This window comes from Rhineura floridana, chromosome 10, assembly GCF_030035675.1.
Source record: "Rhineura floridana isolate rRhiFlo1 chromosome 10, rRhiFlo1.hap2, whole genome shotgun sequence".
In the NCBI taxonomy this organism is placed as follows: Eukaryota; Metazoa; Chordata; class Lepidosauria; order Squamata; family Rhineuridae; genus Rhineura; species Rhineura floridana.
In genome coordinates this window covers 38,584,228-38,608,109 of record NC_084489.1, presented here as the reverse complement: position 1 = coordinate 38,608,109, position 23,882 = coordinate 38,584,228, and the positions used below count along the sequence as shown (strand labels likewise).

At 39.5% G+C, this 23,882-nt stretch overlaps 1 protein-coding gene across 3 annotated transcripts in view; it reads right to left on the bottom strand.

The window, feature by feature from the left end:
* The window catches only part of SKAP2 (src kinase associated phosphoprotein 2), a 162,442-nt gene that overhangs the window by 40,456 nt on the left and 98,104 nt on the right, over positions 1-23,882 (bottom strand). For all 3 annotated transcript variants that reach the window (XM_061585999.1, XM_061585998.1, XM_061586000.1), the window contains 3 exons: positions 19,469-19,593; positions 18,510-18,573; positions 17,863-17,988 (listed from right to left, as the gene is read on the bottom strand). In XM_061585999.1, coding sequence (XP_061441983.1) covers positions 17,863-17,988; positions 18,510-18,573; positions 19,469-19,593 — 315 coding nt within the window. The remainder of the gene's footprint in view (positions 1-17,862; positions 17,989-18,509; positions 18,574-19,468; positions 19,594-23,882) is intronic.

Genomic DNA, 23,882 nt, shown 5'->3' with positions numbered 1-23,882 from the left:
TCACCCAGTGAGTTTCATGGCTGTGTGTGGATTAAAACCCTGGTCTCCCAGGTAGCAGTCCAGCACCTTAATCACTACACCACACTGGCTCTCAAATACTTTTAAGTTCCATTGATTCCAATGCTAGAGAGAGATAAGCACATCTTTGAATTTCCTTATTAAAATCAAAAGTACTCCTGTTTGCCTGGAATCTTACTAATAGTTTATAATCAGCTCATGCCAAATAAATATAATTATATCACACAAACACACTTTTATTCACATCATCAACAATCTACTATTAGCAGTTACATTCAATGGAACAAATATGGCCCCCAAAATGGATTAACCTACTCATTTTGTTGCTATTATTCTCTGGGACCAAACAAGCCTTACTGACTACTGAAACACATTCTTAATACATCAAGAGGCCCTTGTTAGACATGGAAGCAGGAGAAGCAATCACAAGGAAGGTATCTTATTCCAGAAGGAGGAAAAGTGTAGTGTGAAGAGTCCACATGCCAACACTATGCAGATCCTAACGTAGCTATCTTGTCATGCCAGATGGCCATTAATATTCCCCAATTTAAACACTGGGTTTTCACACAAGCACAAGCTCGACTCAATACAGACAAATCCATGAAAGAAGCAGTCATGAGAACATAGTATTATGGGTAGGGGTGGCAAGGAATAAGAGCTGCAGCCTTTCCAGATGTCCAAAGCAATGAATTCTATTTTAGCAATTTTTGACACTTTTGGCAAAGGCTGCTGCATTGAAGTTGCAGATTTGATCCATCTCTATTTTCTCTCAAGTAATTACACTTACTGTTTTTAATGAAGTTAGCTAATAGTATACAAATGTCACCATACCACTACTGAATGATGATGGTGGTAGAATAATAGTACCTTGGGGATTTCCAGTGGGGTCTGTTATAACAAAATATACGAGTCTTGTGACATCTTAACGATTTAACAAATGCATTATGTCATAAACTTATGTAGACTAGACTTCACTTCATGAAGGCTGGCTCCTGGCACTGTTAGTCTAAAGTAGCAGTAGGGGAACCTACTCTAGAACAAAATGGAAAACTATTACCTCTGTTAATGTTGGTGCAGACAACAAAATACATTATGAGGAAAACAATGAAGTTATCACAGAGAATATATACTGATCCAAACATACTGACCATTGGAAAGACCCAAGGCAACAGCTATCTTAACCTTGCCTCTTTTGATGTACCCTTATCAACACCTTCTGCTGGAGACAGACCAGAAATCCTGCGCTGAATAAAGAATGGCTCTAGTCTGAGTTCTAAAAAGACCACACATAGAAACAGATGGAGCCACAAAGAGCTGGAGATACCACAAGTAATACTGGGGATTCTTAGCTAATCTGAACAAGAATCCTAATCTAAACACTACCTAAATCAACAGAACTACAAACACATACTTCAGAGGACTTCGGAACTGCCTGAAGGGTAAAAGGAAATTAAAAAAATATCTGAACCACTGTTAAAAGAATTCTATAATGCTTGCTTGCAGTGCTGCTTTCTAGTAGTGTGGATACTTTCAGACATTAAAAGAAAAAAACACAGTGGTTAGCTATAGCATAGGTTGGGTTTTGATTTGACCTTTATAATGCCCTCTTGAGAGAAGTCCCTCTAACTTATTAGCTTCATCAGCACAGCTAAAGGTCATGAACACAAGCATGGTTATATGTACACAATTATAATGGGAAATGTGGCATAATAGCTTGTAATGAAACCTTATAAGCAACCTTTAGTACACATTATGGAGATTTAAACAGCTTTTCATATGAAGTGCAAAAAAACACTATCTATACAACCAAAGTTCCATCAGGACCTACTTGGCCAAAGATTTGCACATACTGTACTCAATTCCCATCACAGTGATAATAGGCTGGATTACTGTAATGCGCTCTATGTGGGGCTGCCTTTGAGGTTGGTCCAGAAGCTGCAGCTGGTGTTAAATGCAGTGGCGTGACTGCTCACTGGGGCAGGGTATTGCCAACATGTCACCCTACTGCTGAAAGAATTGCATTGGCTGCCCATTAGTTACCAGGCCAAGTTTAAGGTTCTGGTTTTGGTGTACAAAAGCCCTATACAGCTTGGGACCAGGATACCTAAAAGATTGTCTTACCCCTGTACCATCTTATCAAGAGGTCCGTTCTGCACAACAGAAGCAGAACTTTAGTGTTGTGACACCTACCCTTTGGAATTCCCTCCTCTTAAATATTAGACAGGCACCATCTCCATTATCTTGTCAGCGCCTACTGAAGACCTTCCTCTTTCAACAAGCCTTTTAAGTAGAGACCTTATCCCAATCTGCATCTGTGTTGGAATTGCTTTTTCAGATGTTTTTAAAGCTTTTTTAAAAAAGATGTTTTGTTGTAATATATTTTAAAGTCTGTTTTTAAGATGTTTTAGAATGTTTTTAGTGTTTTGTTTGCTGCCCTGGGCTCCTTCTGGAAGGAGGGGCTGGATATAAAATGAATGAATGAATGAATGAATGAATGAATGAATGAATGAATGAATGGTTATTCCAGTCAAAGGGTGAACCAACACAACATATTCCTAACCAGATCTCTTGAGTGCTCAATATTTTTATGCAATGTTGTTTTTACTGATCTTTCCAGCCTAGCTCAATTATTTGAGTTACAAACACACTGAGCAAACAAAAATGTTACTTGGTTGGTCTGGATCTCCAGAGGCAATAAAAAAAGTCCAGCCGAAACGCTGTGTCATTCATATCTTGTGTTAAAGAAAGTTTCAGTTCTACCATCCAACCTGAATAGAGATTCCTGTATCATGATTTGACTTTTATGGATTCCATTTCAGGGCCAGTCTTCAAAGAACTGTGAAAGTAATGCTGTAAGCCAAAAGGTTGCTCTGAGAATTGTTTTCTTCAAACAGCAGCTCTGCCTCTTGTAGTTAATGCCACATGGCAAACTGCTCTGGAAACCAAGGCAAAATTCTAAAGCAGTTTATGAAATGGCATGGAAATGAGCAATTCAGTGTTGCTGTCTTTCATCCATTGGTCTAGTATGAACACCTTTAGTAAGCCTAAGCAGGCCTTTGGATACCAGCCCAGGTATGGAAGCACAGTATTCTCTTTGTTGCTATATTGAATGCCTCCAGAGCATATTCCATACTATCAGCTCCTTATGTCTGGCATTTCAGCAAAGATTACATGGTATGATCAAAGTTGACTGTCATGATTGCTGGATGCACTGCCAGCATTCATTCTTGGGACTCGGTCCATTCACAAATAACAAATGCAAAGAGCATGCAACCATAAACTCCAGGGCCTTTGTGTTTGTTAGGTTCATGGCCAGAGGAACATTTTATTTCTCATACAGATAGATACATTCCCTGTTTGCGTTCTGCCAAACCACAAACTATATAGGGCCTGCCATCTCAATACTATTTTACTCCAACTTTAAACTAATTTTGGCCTAACTTCTCAAACATCTGTTACCCTGATGCTTGGCATCTGCAGCCCACACTCTAATGGGTATATGAAGCTCCTGCAAATGCTGGCTTCCTTATGCACTTTAACAGTGGAGAGAGAGTAACTCAGAAGCATGCACCATGCAGCTGCTTCCTGAATCTAAATAAATGGAATGAGAAAGCTCTGAGGGTGGTGAAGCTCCATATATGCACTGAAGCCCTTGTACATGTAAGGAATCAGTATGTTTGCACAAGTAGATTGGTGACAGTCCAAATGGCTTACAATTTAAAATGGGGGAGGGTAGGGGGCTGTGGAGATCAAGTAGGTAGAAACAATAAGGCAAAAATAGGAATAGAATAGCCTCTATTAATTTTAACTGCTTCTCACCCAAGCAGCTGCTCTCCAAGATTTATGATCAGTGATTTTTCACATGTTTAGTATCACCTGGCCAAGCCAATGTGTTTGATTTTTTAAGTGGCCCTGACAGAAAACTGCACTCTACCTTGGAACTGGACAAGTAGACAACACCAAGACTGAAAGTGAAAACCCATTCAACTGAAATGCATTTTACAAGCTCAAAATGAATTGCATAAATGACTCCACAAAGAAATAGAAGCATAAAATGTGGCTCAAAATTTAGGGTTAATGCCTTGACTGCCAGGTGTCATTCACACACAAAAACAAAGTACAATGTTCTGAACTGCTTGACTGTAGACTGAAAAGGACGTTCTTCCCTATTTGCATTTTGTGTCTCCACATCATATCCTACCCTCAGACTTGCAGCAATTTAGAAATGTTTGCTTCATTATATGAACTACATTATAGTGTACAAACCTCATGCTAAACAATTCATTATATAGCTAATGAATGACAAGAGTAAATAGTTTTCATATATAAATGGCCTAACACAAAAAAATAATTAAAGCCTACAATAAAAAGTTATCCTACTTTAAGATCCATTTGTCAAATGCAATATTCTGTGCCTTAAGCATAATATTAATGGAATGAAGCAGAAAATCTTCATGTCATGTGACGTGCCCCATGCATATTTATCAGGGAGGAAAAAATCTTGATTTAAGAGTCATTCGTGAAAACTAAATATCTCTAATTGTGACAAATGTGACTTGGCAACATTGATAGCATCAGAATGAGCCACTGTATCTCCTACTTTGTGGATAATTTGTGGGTTTAGAACACTGAAATTTGTTTCCTGTTCTTTGTCTCAGCACATTCATTTTGGAATTTGAGAGAGAGAGAAAAAAACCCAAGACAAGTTGTTTCAACGTATCTCACTATAGCAAAAGGAAACACAATGCAGTTTTTGGCTTGATTCCACAGGAAAGGTCTGGTTCCCAGATGTTTCTCTCCTAGCTGCTTTAGCCATCTTAAGTAAGTGATGTTTATGCATTCTCTGTGTCGACAGCACAGCGACAAGAGGCTCAACCAGAGACCATTTGCCATATTTTCATTCAATGTCAATATAATTAGAGTCTGCTGCCATTTTCTGCCTGCTTGAAACTGACATCACCATGCCCCACAAATAAGCTTTTTTTTTCTGTTTGCACTAAAATAATCCAGTTTATAAACTAGTTAAATGTTAACTTGTACTATAGAAGCAAACATTTAGAAAAAAGCAGAATGAAGAGAGACAGTTAAAGCACCCGTACTTGACATGCATGTGGGTGTATGGATATAATAATTTTAGCCTGTGCTCTTCTACAACTCATTCATGTGATCCATGCCCCAACCCTCATACCAAGAACATATGTTTGTGCTATACTGCCTAAGTTGTGCAAGCAAGATATAGATCCACAGAAAAGGGGCATCTATTTGCACCCCTAAGTGTTACAGCATTGCTCTGTAGATCTGCTTGTGAAAACTGGATGGTGTCTCTTGGACAAGTTGTGACAACTGCTGAGATGGCAACCACTACCACTTTAAAACATGCAAGTCTTTGTGATGAAGCAAAAAGCTCACTGCAGTGTTATTAGGTAGCAGCCCCCTCCCCCCAGTTATTTGCAGTGCTTGAAAAACCATTAGTTTAATCTAACCCTTTTTGTGTTTACTATCCTCAAGGAGAGCACTTAGCAATTTCCTTCCAACTAAAACCTTTAAGTGATATGCAAGATGTCTGCCCCCTGGCAAAACACACACACACACAAAAACAAAAAACCCTGAAACATGGGGTTTCTAAAATATTGCTGTACATTGTCTGATTTCTCTTCCCTCTATGCATACCGAAGGATGTGGCAAGTGCTGATGCTGTTGACGTGTGTGCGTTGTTGTGTGAAACAGCATACATTACGTTGGAGTTAAGTTGAGCAAGAAACTTCTTCAGAGCATTAGATCATGTTAAGAGTCTTTATTAAGACATTACGGCCAAAGGCTTAAGAGTAAATACATGTAGAGTTTCTTCAGTCACCCCCCTTCTGGTACATCTCTCTCCAAAGGTAAACACAGAAGAGAACCTCTCAGTTCAGAGGCAATACACAGAAGACACAGCTTAACACAGATAGCTGCTAGAACTTTTCCCAGTCTATCGCGATGGTTACCATAGCAACAGCCTTGGCAGTCTGTTCCCAGACTGGGCAAAGACATAACTCCCCCTAGTTACAGTTTTTCAGACTTGATGGAAAACAGACTCAGTGACAGTGCGGTTCAATGGTCAACAGATGCTGCTATCTGCCAAGAGCTCAACAGCAAGGATGCAATAGGGTAAGAAGATGTGGTTGGAACACTAAACAGTAGGGGTGAGGAACTGGATTTGGCTGGTATCTCCCCTATCTTCACAGGCCAAATGTGACTGGTGATGGGGCACTTTGAAGTCCTCACAATTGTTGGGACCCTGCGAAGTGTGATGAGATGCAGTTGATCAGCTGATTGTCAGCACTTCAAAGCGTCAAACAGTGCTCTTTGTAAAGTATCAGGTGTCTGCAGAGTTCCCCATGGGGATCACTGTAGTGCAACTGATCCAAGCTGGTTTGCTCTTACCAACAATCAGCTGATAGATATCTCCATGTGATGTCAGGTTTGGGGCAGGTGGGCACAGTCTGGGGAAAATGGCCTCAGGGGCCAAATCAGGTTCTTCACTCCTGCTGAACAGGAAGACTCCACACTCCAACTTTTTATTGCAGATCCCACTTGTTCAAACTATTTCCAAAACTATTTCCAGTGGTAATGCTGTGTAGTCTGTAAAGACAAACTGGTTGGGAACCTAAAAAATGAGGGATTGTACAATTTTCTGGGACAATGGGAGAGACTTCCTCTTTCAGGCTACAGTGGCAAGTATATCTCCAGGTCAACAGTAGCTCCAGTCTTCTTACGACAGGGATTGCAGCTAAGAACAAATGTAATGAGGGACAAGACTTTGACTCAGGAAAATTCTCTCTACTTAAAAAGCAGAAAATTATGTGCACTTTTTTCAAAAGGGGGAAAAGGTCTTGAAATGGTGTGCAGTACTGCTGCAGAGAAATGAATAGCATTTGCATTTCTTGTTTCTTTTTTTCTTTTTTTTAAAGTCTATATAAGCACTTCTGCGGAAAAGCAGTCAAGTACTTGGCCTGGAAGCAAAATAATATGCTACATAAATAATACATTAAACCCTGTATTATACTGTCGCACATTAAATATGTTTTAAAATAGTTATAAAAATTGTGCGTGTATGCAAAGGGGGAGAATCCAGCCATGTCATTAGAGGACAACTATCTAACTCTGCCAGTCAGTCACAATATCATAGTAATACTGATTAAACTTTTAAGAGAAGGTTTAGCCCCAAACCCTGAAAATCAGGATGCTTATATACAGCAAGAGCCAAGTAAAATCACTTTTACATTTCTGAAAATGTATCACCTGGCTTGTGCAGATGAGACAGCTATAGCAAGTAGGACTAGGCATGGACACCGTGATTCTTAACCTTTTTTGGGTCACAGAACCCTTTGAGAATCTGATGAAAGCTATGGACCCCCAATCAATCAATCAATCAATCCACTTTATTTTGATTTTTTTTTTGCAACTGAATCACAGATCCTCTGAAGCCCACCATGGACCACAGATTAAAAAACCCTGCACTAAAGGTTGTTCCATCCTGTCTGAGAATCCTTGTTCCATTCTTTAATGCCACATAGGGGCATTAACAGACTACAAGTGAAACCCAATGTTGCATGGGTGGACATGCACAAGTGTGTGGGGAGGGGAAATCCTGCTGTATGAGTAGAAGACCATTCTGCTCAAGCATGGACAGCATTGAATTTCACCCACTACATGGGCACTACTCACACACTAAAAGGAGAAACAGGTGCCATAAATATTTTTATTACCAGGACCATTTTTTAACTTACAGACCAAGAATATACAAAGAGCCCTGTTGGATCAAGCCAATGGCCCATCGTGTTCTCACAGCAGCCAACCAGATGCCTATGGGAATCCCTCAAGCAGAACATTAGTGCAACAGCACCCTACCCAGCTGAGATTCCCAGCAGCTGGCATTCAACGACATACTGCCTCCAACAATGGAGGGAGAACATAATTATTGTTGTTAGTAGTCATTGATAGTCTTATTATCCATAAATTTGTCTAACCGTCTTTTAAAGCCATCCAAATTGGTGGCCATCACAGCCTCTTGCAGAGCAAATTCCATAGTTTAACGACGTGCTGTGTCACTTTAGTCTCTCCTGAATCTTCCAACATTCAGCTTCTTTGGTTGGCCTTGAGTTGTAGTATTATAACAGAAAAACTTTTATCTATCCACTTTCTCCATACCATGCACAATTTTATACATCTCTAGCCTGTCTTCTCTTACTCGCCTTTTCTCTAAACTAAAAAGCTCCAAATGTGACAACCTCTCCTCATTGGGAAGTTGCTCCATCCCCTTGAACATTTTGGTTGCCCTTTTCTGAAGCTTCTCCAACTCTACAATATCTTTTTTGAGGTGAGGCGATCAGAACTAAACACAGTATTCTAAGTGCAGTGGCACCATAGGTTTGTATAACAGCATTAGGATAATGGCAGTTTTATTTTTAATTTCTTTCCTAAAGATCCCGAACATGGAATTTGCCTTTTTCACAGCAGCTGTACACTGGGTCAGCATTGAGCTATCTACTACAACCTCAAGGTCTCGTTCCTCACCAGCCACCACCAGTTCAGACCCCACAAGTGTATATGTGACGTTAGGATTTTTTCCCCCAACATGTATCACTTTACACTTGTTTACATTGAATTGCATTTGCCATTTTACTGCCCATACGCTCAAGTTCGGAAAGGTCTTTTCGGAACTCTTTGCATTCTCTTTCTGTTTTACAATTTAGTATCATCAGCAAACTTGGCCACCTCATTGTTCACCCCTAACTCTAGATTGTTTATGAACAAGTTAAAAAGCACAGGTCCCAATACTAATCATTGGGGGACTCCACTTTCTACATCCATCCACTGGGAGAACAGTCCACTTATTCCTGCTCTTTTTCTTGTTTCTTAACCAGTTACTGATCCACAAGCTGGCCTCTCCTCTTATTCCATAACTACTTAGGAGACTTTGGTGAGGTACTTTTTGTAGCTTTTTGAGCGTCCAAATACACAATTTCAGCTGGATCAGTTCTATTTATTTGCTTGTCAATACTCTCAAATAGGTTAGTGAGACAGAACATACTCTTGCAGAAACCATGCTGCTTATGTTTCAGCAAGACTTGTTCTTCTATGTTTGGTAATTCTATCTTTAACAATATTTTCCAGATATTAAGTGAACTGGCCTGCATTTTTTTAAAAAATCAGACCTATTTATGTTACCTTAAATATTAAATAAAAATATTTTAGTAGGTTTTTTAAAAAAATATATAAAATCTCCCATATTCTGGAGCACTAAGTATTAATGCTCAATTTAAGGTTGGTTCATTGCATTGCTTCTTAATCATAAGACAGGAGTGCCAGACAGACAACTTTGCTTGCATATAGAGAAACATTCTATTTTGGATGCATAATGTGCTGAATATATTCATGAATAAACAAAGTGTTAATGCGTAACATGAAGCCAGCTGTCAAAAATGTAGTCAACAGTGAAAAGGCTCCAATACAAGGAAAATTACTTTTGTCTCTTGAGAATGACAAGATGCTCCAACTTGGGATTCTCTTTCTCAATAAAAACAGCCAACTTCTGTCACATAGTGTTCACATCATATTGGTTTTACAAATCAATAGTGTCAAAAATGCTTTCATATCGGTCTATTCAAAGCAGTAAAAAGAATGACTGATCAGAACTGGTAATAAGCTATCTTATTTTAATACAAATCAAGTGTGTGGGAATATAATGCTCGAGAGTTTCTTTTTGAACAGCTCTCTTAAAAGTCAAACTGCATGATTTGAAGGAATCTCTCTTTTTAATGTGCAAGGAGATCAGTTTCATACATTAGAGGAAAAAAGTATTCAAAATGCTTTAAAATCATACACAGCTAAACTGTGCAACTGAAACATTAAAATACTATGTGCATGCAAAGACTCCCTTCTTATGTATGGTTCCTCCCCTCATTGCTCAGGGGTAATGCAGGATAGCCACATGAGTAGCCCACACTGTAGCACCTCTCCAAACCAGTATTGCTCTAGTTTCTTTGCAGGAACATTGCCTTGGGGAGGAGCCGCTGCAGTGAGATCTCATACATGTTCTGGGGTTTTCAGGTTAACTTAGCAGCATGTGGCAGCTCCCATGCATCAAAGAGAACATAAGAAGGGGGGGGGCAAAACGTGAAGAATCCTGAAAGGGGAAAAAAATGGTTTCCCAATTCTACAGACAAGCCTATCCGTGTACAAAGTGTCTGTGTGTGACTGTGCGCATGTGCATAGTTTTATCCAAACAGAAAAATGGATGCATGTAGGTTGGGAGTGCTCCTTGTACATTCATTATACAAAGTCTGAGCATGAGGGGAGAGAGACTCTGTTTGTCACCAGAGGATGTTTATTTCCACCTGCCTTGCCCTACCTTCCAGCCCTGGGAGCCTTCAACACTTTCTGGCTCTTTTGGTTGAGGCATAAGGGTCAGAGGAACAGAAGAGATTTTTATATCAACTTGGGGATTAGTTTTCAATTAGTTTTTCAGTATTGTTGCTTTAGCTTTATGGTGAAGCTTTATGCTTATCTACACTTTGATGTACATGAACTTTTTTTTAGTGTTGTAATAATTATACTTTGTATTATTGTTGTTGTGCTACAGTATTTGGACTGTTTATTGTTTCTGTGAACCGCTTTGAGCACATATGTATTTGTGAAAAATGCGGGATATAAATAAATTGACTATGACTACACAGGACACAGGTGAAACCCAATTTGGTTATAGGGAAAAAAATTAGAATCCATATTAATATATATTGGGATGTGGGGAAGGTTTAACACATAGCAAGAGTGTATGCAATGGAAAGTAGCTAGATTCTGCTTTCAAAAGGGGAAAAGTTTAATGCTACCCTGCCATGTTTGAAGGCAGACGTAAGGAACTGTACAAGGCAGCTGATGTGCTTCTGGTCCTGGATATTATTTGGAGGTTGGGTGGGGGGATATCAAGCCACAAAGGTTTTGAAGATACTACAAAAACCACAAGCAATGCAGGTACAAGAAATGTGGGCTATTGTAGCATGTCAGGCGAAAACTACTTTTGGAGGGGGCATTTTGTATGCCATTGCAGCAAGATGCTATGGAGCCAAACACGCTTACGGACTGAAGCTGCAAATGTCACAGGTTTTATTACATTTGTGACTGATACCAAAGTCCAATTATTGCTGACATTTGGGGTTTGGGGCTGAAATCTTGCAAAGGTCAGTATGAACAGTGAAATAATACTCCCTTGGAACATTTCTTAAAAGGAAGGCTGAACGGGACTCCTCCAGGCATAGAGCAGATTATGATGGTTAAGCTATGTATTAGTTAGCAAAACCCAGGACAAACGTGATATGACATAATCTGCAGCAAATGGTGTAATTATTGTATGATTTGAACAAGTGATTTAAAGTATACATGTTGGGAGAATGGGTGGGTCTTAAAAAGATAACTGCAAGTAGAAAATCAAATTTTACAATGTGCTGTGTTTTACAGTTTAATTCTAATGCTTTTTAATCCAATATTTAAATAGCGTATTAAGTATATTAGGTGGAAGAAATGCTTTTTAGTACTCTCAAGGGCTTTAGAATGTCTGGTGCAATTTTTTCCCTTTGAAAGGCAGACCCGTCGAAATCCCCCCAAATATGCCATATTACAATCTGTTTCTAAAAGTTCCTTCTGTTTCAAAACAGATTTGCTAAAGGAGGGAAAATACACTTGGCATGGCCAATGTTCTCTTGGGTACATGGAATAAGTTATACAGTTCTTTGGATCCAAGCTAAAGTAGCTATATGTTGGGTCTAGATCAGAGCCTCCGCTTTGATATTCAATTTCTGTGCAATCCTCTTAGTCTGACCTAATCTAATTCCACCCTAGAGTCCCCCTCCACTTTTCTTAATAAAACCCTGTTGCTTGTTTTATCATAAATGGGGGCTGGAAGTGCTTTGTACTTTATAGGAAGCTAAAGCAGAGAAAACTCAGCTGACCATAGATATACCAACTCTATGGAGGAAGCAAATGCCTTAACACAAAACTAGGCCCAGCCTGAAAAGGGATAGAGATATGTTCAAATTCTAATTCTCTAGAAATTGAGGCAAGGCTCAAGGTAGCCCAGTTGTAGTCTGCAGATTACTGGTACTGGTACAAGTGAGATGAAGAGAACTCTGGAATGCTAATTTAACTGAACAGCAGAGGCAGCGCAGAATCTTGGTGTTGGTGGGGATTATATTATTTATTTATTTATTTATTGTTTGATTTATATCCCGCCCTTCCTTCCAGCAGGAGCCCAGGGCGGCAAACAGAAGAGCTAAAAACACTTTAAAACATCATAAATACAGACCTTAAAATACATTAAAGCAAAACAATGTTAAAAACATTTTTTTAAAAAAGCTTTAAAAACATCTTTTTAAAAAGGCTTAAAAACATTATTAAAAAAACATATTAACGAGCAATTCTAACACAGATGCAGACTGGAATAGGTCTCAACTAAAAAGGCTTGTTGAAACAGGAAAGTCTTCAAAAGGTGCAAAAAAGATAGCAGAGATATTAGTCAATTACAATAAATTTCCGATGCAACCAGAAGATAAATTAGCCATTTCCCCATCTTCCCCCTTGTAAAAACAGATTTATAGTGCAAGAAATCAATAGATTAATCTTCTCATCCGATAAACAACTCCACACTTGTCATCAAGAGAATTACAATATAATCCTCTGGAAGTCTACTCATAAGTATGTCCACCTGAGTCCCATGGAACTTCTCCCAGGTAAGTTTGTATGGGCTTTATCAACCTCCAGGATAAGGCAACCCTTTAACATGCCAACAAATTGGTCCTATGCATGTGTGAAACTGTTCCACTTCTATCAAGAAAAAAAAAAATTCTACAGAAGTTCTGGTATTATAAGAAACAAACATAGTATCTACAAAATGTGATACAACTCTGAGCTAATCTCTACAATAGCTCTCTCTAGTGTTGAGTTCTCATGTTTCAAAACTGTATAAAAATATTCCCACAATTTCTTTTCTAAAAAGAAAGTATCTTTGAATGTATGTGCAATTCCCATACAAGATTGATGCAAAAGTCCCACTTAGCCATGGTAAAGACCACAGAGAGGGTGTAATTAAGTAGAAAAACAGGCCTTTTTACTATATATAAATAAATTAATAATAATGTATGCACAGGTCCTCAGTAAACAGGGAGTGCTGTATGCTTTAAACCTACTTGTTTTACAGATTGATGTAAAAATGTAGATGTACTGCCTTCAAGTCGATTCCGGCTTATGGCGACCCTATGAATAGGGTTTTCATGAGGCTGAGAGGCAGTGACTGGCCCAAGGTCACCCAGTGAGCTTCATGTCTATGTGGGGATTTGAACCCTCGTCTCCCAGGTCGTAGTCCAACTCCTTAACCACTACACCACACTGATAGTGAAGTTCAAAAATAATATTCACAAGACTGACTACACAACTGACTGTGTAGTTGTAATATATATGTCCGACTAAAGGGGCCACGATATAATAAAATTAGTAACAGTAAGATGCTGGGATCAAACATTAGGAAGAACTTCCTATTCAGTACTAGAATAGCCTGCCTTGGAAGGCAGTGTACTCTTTGTTAGAAGTTTTTAAGTGGAAGCCAGATAGCCACCTATCATGGATGTTGTAGTAGTGGATTTCCTGCATTAATAGGGGATTGGACCAGATGATTCTTGGGGTCCCTTCCAATTCTATGATTCTACAAAAATATGAGACAGATGCAAAATATCATCCACCAAGAACAAACTGCAAGAATTGCAGTGCTTTGGCAATATGGAAAGACAGAAAAAATTGCATGCAAATAATGAGTAATAATAGAAATGGAAGAGCACAAGATTACTTAAAAACGTTAAAGCACAGAACATTACTAGACTGAAAGAATAACTGCTAACCAGATGTGAAACAACAAGTTTTGTGGAACTTTAAAAACTAACAAATTTAAGATAGTGTTATCTTTTATGGACTAGCTGATCTGGAATCCTTTAGCTGGATTACTTGCAGGTGTATTCTGATTACTTTGTGTGTGTGCTGGGGCAGGGGATCTACACACTATTTCTCTGTAACATCTGAATTGGGAGAGGCTGTGCAAACCCTGGACTGGTAAGACCAGGTTGTGGGCTGGATGAGGGCCAATAAACTGAGTCTGAATCCCAGCAAGATGGAGGCACTGTAGGTTGGTGTTTCCAGAGTTTGGATAATTGATCAGTTACCTGCTTTGGATGGGGTCGTACTCCCTCTGAAAGAGCAGGTTCGTAGTGTGGGAGTGCTCTTGGATCCATTGTTGTCACTGGAAGCCCAGGTGACCTCAATGGCTAGGGGTGCCTTTTACCAGCTTTAGCTGGTAAGACAGCTGCAGACTTTTCTGGACTGGGATAGCCTGACCACTGTGTCCATGCACTGGTAACCTCCAGGCAGGATTACTGTAATGTGCACTATGTGAGTCTGCCCTTGAGTTTGGTCCAGATGCTGTAGCTGGTGCAAAATGCAGCAGCATGACTGCTCACTGGGGTAAGGTATTGCCAACATGCACCCTGCTGCTGAAAGAATTGCACTGGCTGCCCATTAACTACCAGGCCAAGTTCAAGGTTCTGGTTTTGGTGTACGAAGCCCTATACAGCTTGCAACCAGGATACCTGAAAGATTTTCTTACCCCTTATGTATGTAGTCAATCACTGAGGTGAGGGCCTCTTGCAGACACCAACTTATCAGGAGGTCCATTCCGCACAACATAGGAAGTGGACCTTTAGTGTTGTGACACTGATACTTTGGACTTCCCTCCACTTAAATATCAGACAGGCACCATCTCTGTTAACTTTTTGGCGCTTACTGAAGACCTTCCTCTTTCAACAAGCCTTTTAAGTAGAGACCTTATCCCTGTCTGTGTCAGAATTACTTTTTCAGATATTTTAAAGCTTTTTTTAAAAGACATTTTTAAATACGTTTTGTTTTAATATATTTTAAAGTCTATTTTTAAGATGTTTTAGAGTGTTTTTAGTGTTTTTGTTTGCTGCCCTGGACTCCTACTGGGAGGAAGGGCAGGATATAAATTTAGTTAATAACAATAATAACAAAAACAATAACAAAAACAATAATAAACTGAAATTAATGAACTTGGTTTCATTTACTTCAATGGGTCTACTCTGAGTATTACTAATACTGCATACTGAACGTTCTATCATGTTTGACTTTGCTGGATTTATGGTAATTCACCTTCTACACAAGCATCTCAAGGAGATGTACAGTAAAACCAGCAAAACACTGTTAAATACACAAAAAAGCAGATATTTACAAAACAAAACAAAAATAATACAAAATAGAAACCCATGACAGAGACCCATCCATCCAGCTGGAAAAGCCTATTAGAATAAAAATGTCTTCAACAGTTTCTGGAAAATGCAGATAAGGGTGCTGTCATATATTGGCAGGGATGCCACAGAATAGGGGCAGCCAGATCGAAGCTCTGCTCTGAGTTACTGTTGAGCAGGCTTCTCATTTGGGACATGCAGGAGAAGCTCTCCCACAGCCACCTACTGGATATATAAGGGATAAGGCCTGGTCTTGAGCTGTATAGAGAGTTATATGTTAATACCAACATCTTGAACGTGGCCCAGTAGGAGATTGGCAGCAAGTGCAAATCACGCAAGCAAGGAGGTATACTGTATGCTGGCGGTTCCAGTACAAACTCCATTATCCTTTTGCCTATCTTCTTGGACCTTTATTATGTTTTTTAATTCAGGCTGCAATCCAATACACACTTACTTGGGAGTAAATCCCATTGATCCCAATGTAGTTTACTTCTGAGTAGACATGTATTGGATTGCAGCCTGAATAATCTAATCTATGTCTCCAGATTCTTGTTATCCAGGCCCCTACTGAAGAAGGGTTGCATTTTTTCCATACCTGATGTATAGCTATCCAGGCTGTTCACAAATGAGTAGTCATCTCAAGATCTTCTTGAGCTACAACTCCTTTAAGACATCTAAACAATACAACTAATGGTAATTTACATCAGCATGCCCAAGGAACATAGAGTTAATTTGCACCTGGCGTTTGATAGTGCCCACTTGAATTGCTTACATCAGGGTAAATTGTATTCAGTCTTGCAGTCTATATGAACTATACCTTGTAGAAACTCTGTTTAAGATTTAACATAAAGTAAAATGAAATATATTTTACTACGTTCACTTCCATTATTTATCAGGGGTTTTGTTTAACAAACCTGTCTCCCATTTTACCTGTATTGGTTTTTTACTGTTTCCAAATTAAAGATAATTTTGTAAATTTGACCTGATATTCCTCCTGTCTGGCCAGCAGCTGACACTAACTTCTCAAAGTTTGTGTAGTCTCTTAGGGATCTATATCACATCAATAGACAGTAACATTTGTCTCACTCGACAATACGGAGGAAAGGTATCAGTGCTCAACCCATATCCCATCTCATTTCATAGCATGACTTAGTTATGGCTTCTTTCAATATTTTTCAAAGTCCATTCATTTAAAACCTGTCCCAAAGCTGTGTATTATCCAATAGCTTTGTCCTTTCAAACGCTGCAGTAAAATACATGGCTGTCAATGGCGATAGTCCTGGGCTTCACCTGCCTTTAAACTTTTGCTAAGATTAATACAAAAATTAATCCTAATAACCAATAGATCCCAACACAGTGTATATTTCAAATTTGTGACATACCCCTTTGTTCCATATCAGTTACTGAGCTTCACATAAACCATATTTTTAAATAGGCTGGCAGAGTAGCATAATACCACTTTATACAGGGAATGGAAGACCACCTGCTGATATTGGTCGATAAAGACCTATGTTTTACCATTTATGCCTTTCCTGATATACTGAAATTATACAAACTATATTTTCTGAAAAATTAAAATACCTAAAACACAGACATGTACTTTATATTGTCCAGCTTACCTTCCATAGCATTCTTTCATTTTAGAGCAGCACTTTACAATCTTATTACATTTACAGTAGTAAGCACAGTTCCTTTTATATTTAAGATCTTTTTTAAACCATAGCAAATGAAACTCCTCATTTCCATGTATTTACACCCTTCCAGACCCTTTCCTGCCATTTTCTTTTCAGTGAGGTGACGTTCAACTCTAGGTGCCAAAGGGGAGATTTTAATGAGATTTACATCTGGTTGTCAAGATGTAAAAACATTTTACCATAACTGAAAAACCCAGAATAAGACATCTTGGTATGATCAGATTCATGCTGGATGCTATGAAGAAAAAAATCAAGCTAAGTGCCCATATTTACAGTTCATCACTAGAACTTCTAAAATAAATAATAATTTTTAAAACCACAGTGTTTTTGCAGGGATTATGAGATTGAATACTAGGGAACAGAAAGCATGAAGAACAATGGTTAATGCAAATTACACAGTGAAAAAATAAAAAAACTGAGTGAGAAAGTCGGCAGAACAAAGCTGTAAGGAACGTCAATTTTGTAATTAAAAAATTATGTAGCAGAGATGATGCTAATGAGCCAATAATCTCAAGAGATTGTTTTTACAATTTCTGTTTAATTTCAATGCCCTTATTAGCCCAAACTGAATAGTTCGTTCATTGCCCTAGTTAAAAAAAAATACTACTTCTTTAAATACCACAAGTATCTGGCATTAATCAGGAATACCATGAGGAACTGACACTGACACACTATGACTCACCCAAGACCACACTGTTGAGCTGGGTTCAGGTCTCCCATATCCAAGACCTATCTGCTAGAAATGACTACCAATGTTTTGGGTCCCTTCAGACCTGTACATAGTAACTCTATTATACAACACTCCCAAATACCTGGAAGTTCTTCATAAATATCATCCATTGCTTCTGTGCTTGCTTGTGGAGAAGGCATATCACTTTCATCAATGTTGTCATATTCTTCCTCTTCCTCCTCCTCAGGAATATATTCAGATCCCATGTCTGTTAAGATGAATGCAAGAATTGCTATACAACAGGTATCCACCCAATGAACGCAACCATATACTTTTAATATATGATATAAGAAACGCTATAGGAAAACAAAATAATTCCAACACTTCAATTTTTTTAAACCAAGGAAATGCAATGTCCCAGTTGTAACTTATTTAGATGTTCCACTGAAATACAGACATGATTATTTTTATTCAGCCATTTATTTTTTATTCAGCTGAATAAAAAAACAGTCACGTCTGTATTTCAAGCAGAATTTTACTTAGTAGCATGTCCTCAGCTTATTGCTGCATGTGTTTATTTGAAGGTAAGTCCAACTGAGTATAGCAGGACTTACTCCGCAGTATGCAGAGGATTCCTTAATCACACAGAAAGCTGAAAATGGGAACTGCATACCATAAAAAGCCCGCAATGATATTCCAAGATTAATAAACAGAAATCTGTTAGAAAGCAACAAAGTTTGTTTACAATGCGTGTGAGAAATCAAAGAATCTTTTCAACAACTGGCATACCTTGTAGTACATGTCTGAGTTTCTGTACCCATTCCTCAGCTTCTTTGGGAGTAGCAGCTGTAAACTGTTCAGAAACTTGATTTTACTAGTAATAATCATGAGCATAAAAATACAGCTAGGACCATATCAGTAATGAAAAGAAAGTAGCATTCTTGTCAATTCTTCAAGGCACCATTTGTAATTCTTTACATGTCTTCTGGTACTTTTCTTGCAAGGATGCTTCTTATAATGTACAGTTAATTTTGACAAATTTACGTAATTGAAGCAGAGGATGATGGATTTGGAACTCTGATCAGCAGCTGGCAGCTGTGCAGAAAAAAAGCTGTTTCTCTTCATCAATGTCAAAAGCAGGACTGATGAACAAAATTCGCCCTTGACAATTAAAAGACACCCATGAATTTCTTTAGACTGCTGGGTACAGTTTTCTTAAGAATGTTCTTGTCAGATTCCAACACAGTACCTGACAACTTAATTAACTAGCTTTCAACTGCAATCTCAGCTATTTAAAACTTATTAAACTTACATTCCACATTGATGCCTAGCTGATAGATCTTGAATTGCATAACTGATATGTGCTTTTAACTTAGATTTCCTTCGCCGACCTCTAAGCAATACAAGATATATATAACCCAAATGTTAAATATATTTTAAATTTCTTTACAATATTATTCATCCAAGAAATCAGGCAGACCTATTAGATAATAGATATTTAAATATAAACTGGGTAATGGACGAATAGATAAAAATGACATATTGGCTATTCTTAGCCAAAGACATAACATAATATTTAATCTATTTTTAAAAAATATATATATATATAAATGTACAGGATAAGCAAATCAATGGTTTCTTTTTCTCTAACACATCAGGAGTTGTTTTATTGAAATGTTAATGTCTCCATAACTGGAACAGTAACAGTTTTTATCAATTTAATTTCAAGATGACATAAGAAGTCCAACCTGATAAATGCGTTTATCAGGAGCAGCGATTTCAAAACAGCAATCTTTCTTTCCATCCTTCCGAAGGGTATTATTCATTCTGACGGTGTAGCCATCTATAGCAAATTCACCTTTCTGTTGTTTGTCTGTCATAGATAAAAAGCAAAGATAGAACTTCATTTGCAGCGCTGAACGTGAATGGCACAGGAGGTTACCATTTATGCAGATTTTGTTTTCCATTTCATGAATATTCGAGAAAATGGGTTAGAAGTTATTACCTGAATGGCTTAGGTGATGCTATGTATGATAAAAACTCTCCATTTTTTTTTATAAAAGGTACAAGGTACACTTTTAGCTGCCTACAGAATCCCACAGGATGATGCTTACAGATGGTCTTATTTAGCAAGAAGTATATACAATGGCTTCTGTACCTAGGGAGAATCAAGAACTGGAACCTGGAACATGCAAGACAAATGTACCATAAATCAGTGTCTCTTTCAGGTTCAGTAACCCCTGAAAAAATCCGTCCAGTGAAAAAGAACATATTGATCTCCCTGCTACATCTGTCCTCTACTGCATCTCAAAAAAGTAAGCTTCAGATGTTGTTAACGGTAAAGGTGCTCTTCATCTCCTGACCGATATGGAGGAACCAAAAGGACCTATGGCTTCCAAAAGGCTCATCTTATTCTGCCTTTTGCTCAAACAAACCAGAAGCCAAATAGCAGCATACACATACGTTTTGAGATAAAACAGCCCTTCATAACAAATGGGCAATTTGTCTGAAGTCCTTTGTATAGCCCTCTTAATGTATTAATTTACGATCTGGGGAAAGGGATAAACACTAAACAGTGTTGAAATATACAGATGACCCCGTTACCTATTTTAGACAAGGCCAAAGCAAATAAGGGAAACTTTTCAGAAAGTTCTCACAAATTTGAATAACTAGATACAAGGTTGGACTACGACCTGGAAGACCAGGGTTTGAATCCCCACACAGCCATGAGGCGCACTGGGTGACCTTGGGCCACTCACTGCCTCTCAGCCTCAGAGGATGGCAATGGTAAACCCCCCCTGAATACCGTTTACCATGAAAACCCTATTCGTAGGGTCACCATAAGTCGGGATCGACTTGAAAGCAGTCCATTTCCATTTCAGATACAAGGTGCAGAGTACACACATGCAAAACAACATACATGGGAAAGAAACAAAGAGCACGTAATGCTAAGACACCATGGTTCATGGTTTAGTATCAACATGCAGGCTCCTGGAGAAATATCAGCCATTTTACCCCTCTTCCAGTCCTGCTGGGCCACTTTGAAAAACTGGGCTTGTTTCACTCTGGGCAAACCATTAGCTGTTCTATGGCTTATTGCTTGTGTTTTGTCTGGAGGATTTGCATGACGTGACATGCTAAGCCAAACCATGGCTTAGCTCACAGTTGCACAACAGCAGCAGGACCAAAGGAGGAACAAAGCAGCAGTGATCTTGCTGGGAGCATGTGCACAAAGTCATGACCTGTCCATGCTAATCAGGTCAATGAGTACGCCAATATACATAAACTAACTGCTCAAGTTTTGCAACAGCCCTATGCAACCCATGCATGGAACTAAAGAATAAAAAGGGGGAAAGCATTAACACGCATCAGGAAATGAATAATAAATTCATTGCACAGCCATGCTTTGACTATTGTACTAACACTCTAGTTGATCTCTTTTAGAAGATTACAGATAGAACTGCTCTTCTGCTGAGTTCCCTGCAAATTTTCACAAGACCTAACATACAAAGCCAAATCCTCATGAATTCCCTCTTTAAAAAAAAAAATCAACAAATTTCTAACCCTCTTATGAGTGATATGAACACACACACAAAAATTTGCAATGTCCAATAAAGGTACCAATGCTCTAATTCATGCAAATACTGCAGATGCTCACATATCTATTTCAAAACAAAGCTGCAAAATGATCAACAATACAGGTGAAAGTGTGTCTATATTATTGATTTGCATAATTTATGTTGAGCATAGAAACAGAGGTCTGTTAGTGGAGATTATTAACAGCCAAGGGCATAACTGACCTAGCAGTGTACAGAGAGAAGAAGTAACAAATGTTGCACAGCAGTTCTGAATGAGGGAGTAATTATACGGCCACAAGAGTGGCTGTATACTATAGCCAGCATGGATTTTTAACATTCCACAATGTTAAATTGAAAATACCCCCATGCCATTCTGATGCTTCCCATAACCTCATTTCAAAACAAAACCTTACAAAACTTATAGGCCTGAACTCAGAAACGCTTGCTTAACAACCCTCTCAATTTTCATGGTGATACACAAAACAGTCAGAGAGAATAGAGAGTTCAAAGTGTAAAAAGAGGAGGAAAACTTCAGAGCCCTTTTGGACCTTTTTCTGTCAGAGTTCTCATAATCTGTTGAAATTCGTTAAAAATCAGTGATGTTCACAGAGTCCCTGTAATCCTATTACTGACCTTGCCCCATACTCTGACCTTCATCTTCTGCAGTTTAAAAGTGAAAAAAGGCCTGGCTGATTTTTAATTAATTTAAGAAATTTTGCATTGAACTGAATGATAAGTGTCGGACATGCTCGGTAAGGACCAACTGTCAGTATTCTAAAAGCAAGACTCACAGCTGCTTGGCTTGCCTAATCAGGGGGCCACACCCACACCAGACTTTGATTTCACTTGAGACAGTCATGGCTTCCCCCAAAGAATCCTGGGAAGTGTAGTTTGTGAAGGGTGCTGACAGGAGACACCTATTCCACTGACAGAGCTCCAGTGTCCAGACTGGTATAACAGTCAGACACTATGATTGAAGGTCTGTGAGGAGAACAGGGCATCTTCTAGCAACTCTCAGCACCCTTCACTAGCTACACTTTGAGAGAAGCCATGATTGTCCAAAGTGAAATAACAGTCTGGTGAAGATGTGGCCAGAGAGAGCTTTGGTTTAAATATGGGTGGGAGGCTACATGTGCCTGCTGTGGAATAAAAAGGTGGGAGAAATGCTGAAAAGCAATGATACTGTTCACAATGTTTTCCTTTTGGAAAGGAAAGGGGCTTCCCCTCTGTTCAGTGCCCACCCACCAGATCGCCTATCCTCCCCCTCCTCCTGCCCTCCCTGCCCCTCCCCCGGGTCAATGTTGGACTACAACCTGGGAGACCAGGGTTCGAATCCCTACACAGCCATGAAGCTCACTGGGTGACCTTGGGCCACTCACTGCCTCTCAGCATCAGAGGAAGGTAATGGTAAAACCACCTCTGAATACCGTTTACCATGAAAACCCTATTCATAGGGTCACCATAAGTCAGGATCGACTTGAAGGCAGTCCATTTCCATTTTCAAACATGATTACACATAAATAAATCCCACTGAACTATGCAAATGATAAAACCCACCTTCCCTTTTCCTCCCTCCTATCCCCTCCCTCTTGCCCCTTCCCTCCCCCTTCCTTTGCCCCTCCCTCCCCATCCCCATCCCCTTCCTCCTCTCCATGGTCAGTTTTACCTATCTTAAGCATGATTGCATGGAAGTAAATACCTTTGAACTCTATAAGCATCAAATGATCAAACCTCCCCTCCCCTTTGCCCCCCTCCAATCCGCTCCTTCCCATTCCCCCTCCTCCTCCCCCATGGTCAGTTTTATCTATCTTAACCATGATTGCATAGGAGTAAATCCCATTGAACTCAATAAGTATGCAAATGATCAGACCTGCCTTTCCCCTCCTTCCCCTCTCCTCCTCCTTCTTCCTCCTTGTCAGGCCCAGGATGTGACTCAGGAACCAGACCAACGATTGTAGTTAATTCGTGTTTTATTAGGGTAATGTCCAAACAAAGACTGCGTTTTCTCATGAATCAATACAGGGATACAGGTCCTGCGGCATTGGGAGAAAGTTGACAGAGCAAGGGACTTCTTCCCGCCTGTTCTTTAAGAAGGGGCCAAACGGGCGCGCAATCTTTCGCTCCTCCTTAACTGCCCCTCAGGTACTGCCCGCCTTCCCCCCTTCTCTCCTGTCTTTTCAGCTGTCTGCGTGTGCGCGGTGAGGGGGGAAGCATCACCCCCTCCTCTTCTGAAGTTTCCGATTCCACGATGGGGGATAGGGGAGGAGCTGATGGTAAACTGCCTCCCCGCTTTTCGGCTGTGAACAGCCCTCCCTCTTCCCCCTCTTGCTCTGAGCCTGAAAGAGGGGGAGGCGTGAGAATGTCCAGGGAGGGCTCAGGCTCCCCGTTGCTAAGCGACCTTATCACTGGCAGTTCCTCTGTTTCGTCTTCGCTCCAAAGGGGGGAAGTTCCTCCCCCTTCCCTCTGCCATCCATCCGAATACTCTTCTCCCAACTCTCCGGGATCCAGCTCCCCGGGATTGGGACCCCAGCTCTGCCTTCCGACACCCTCCCCCCTCCCAGGCTGTGCCCCCCTCCCCTTGTCT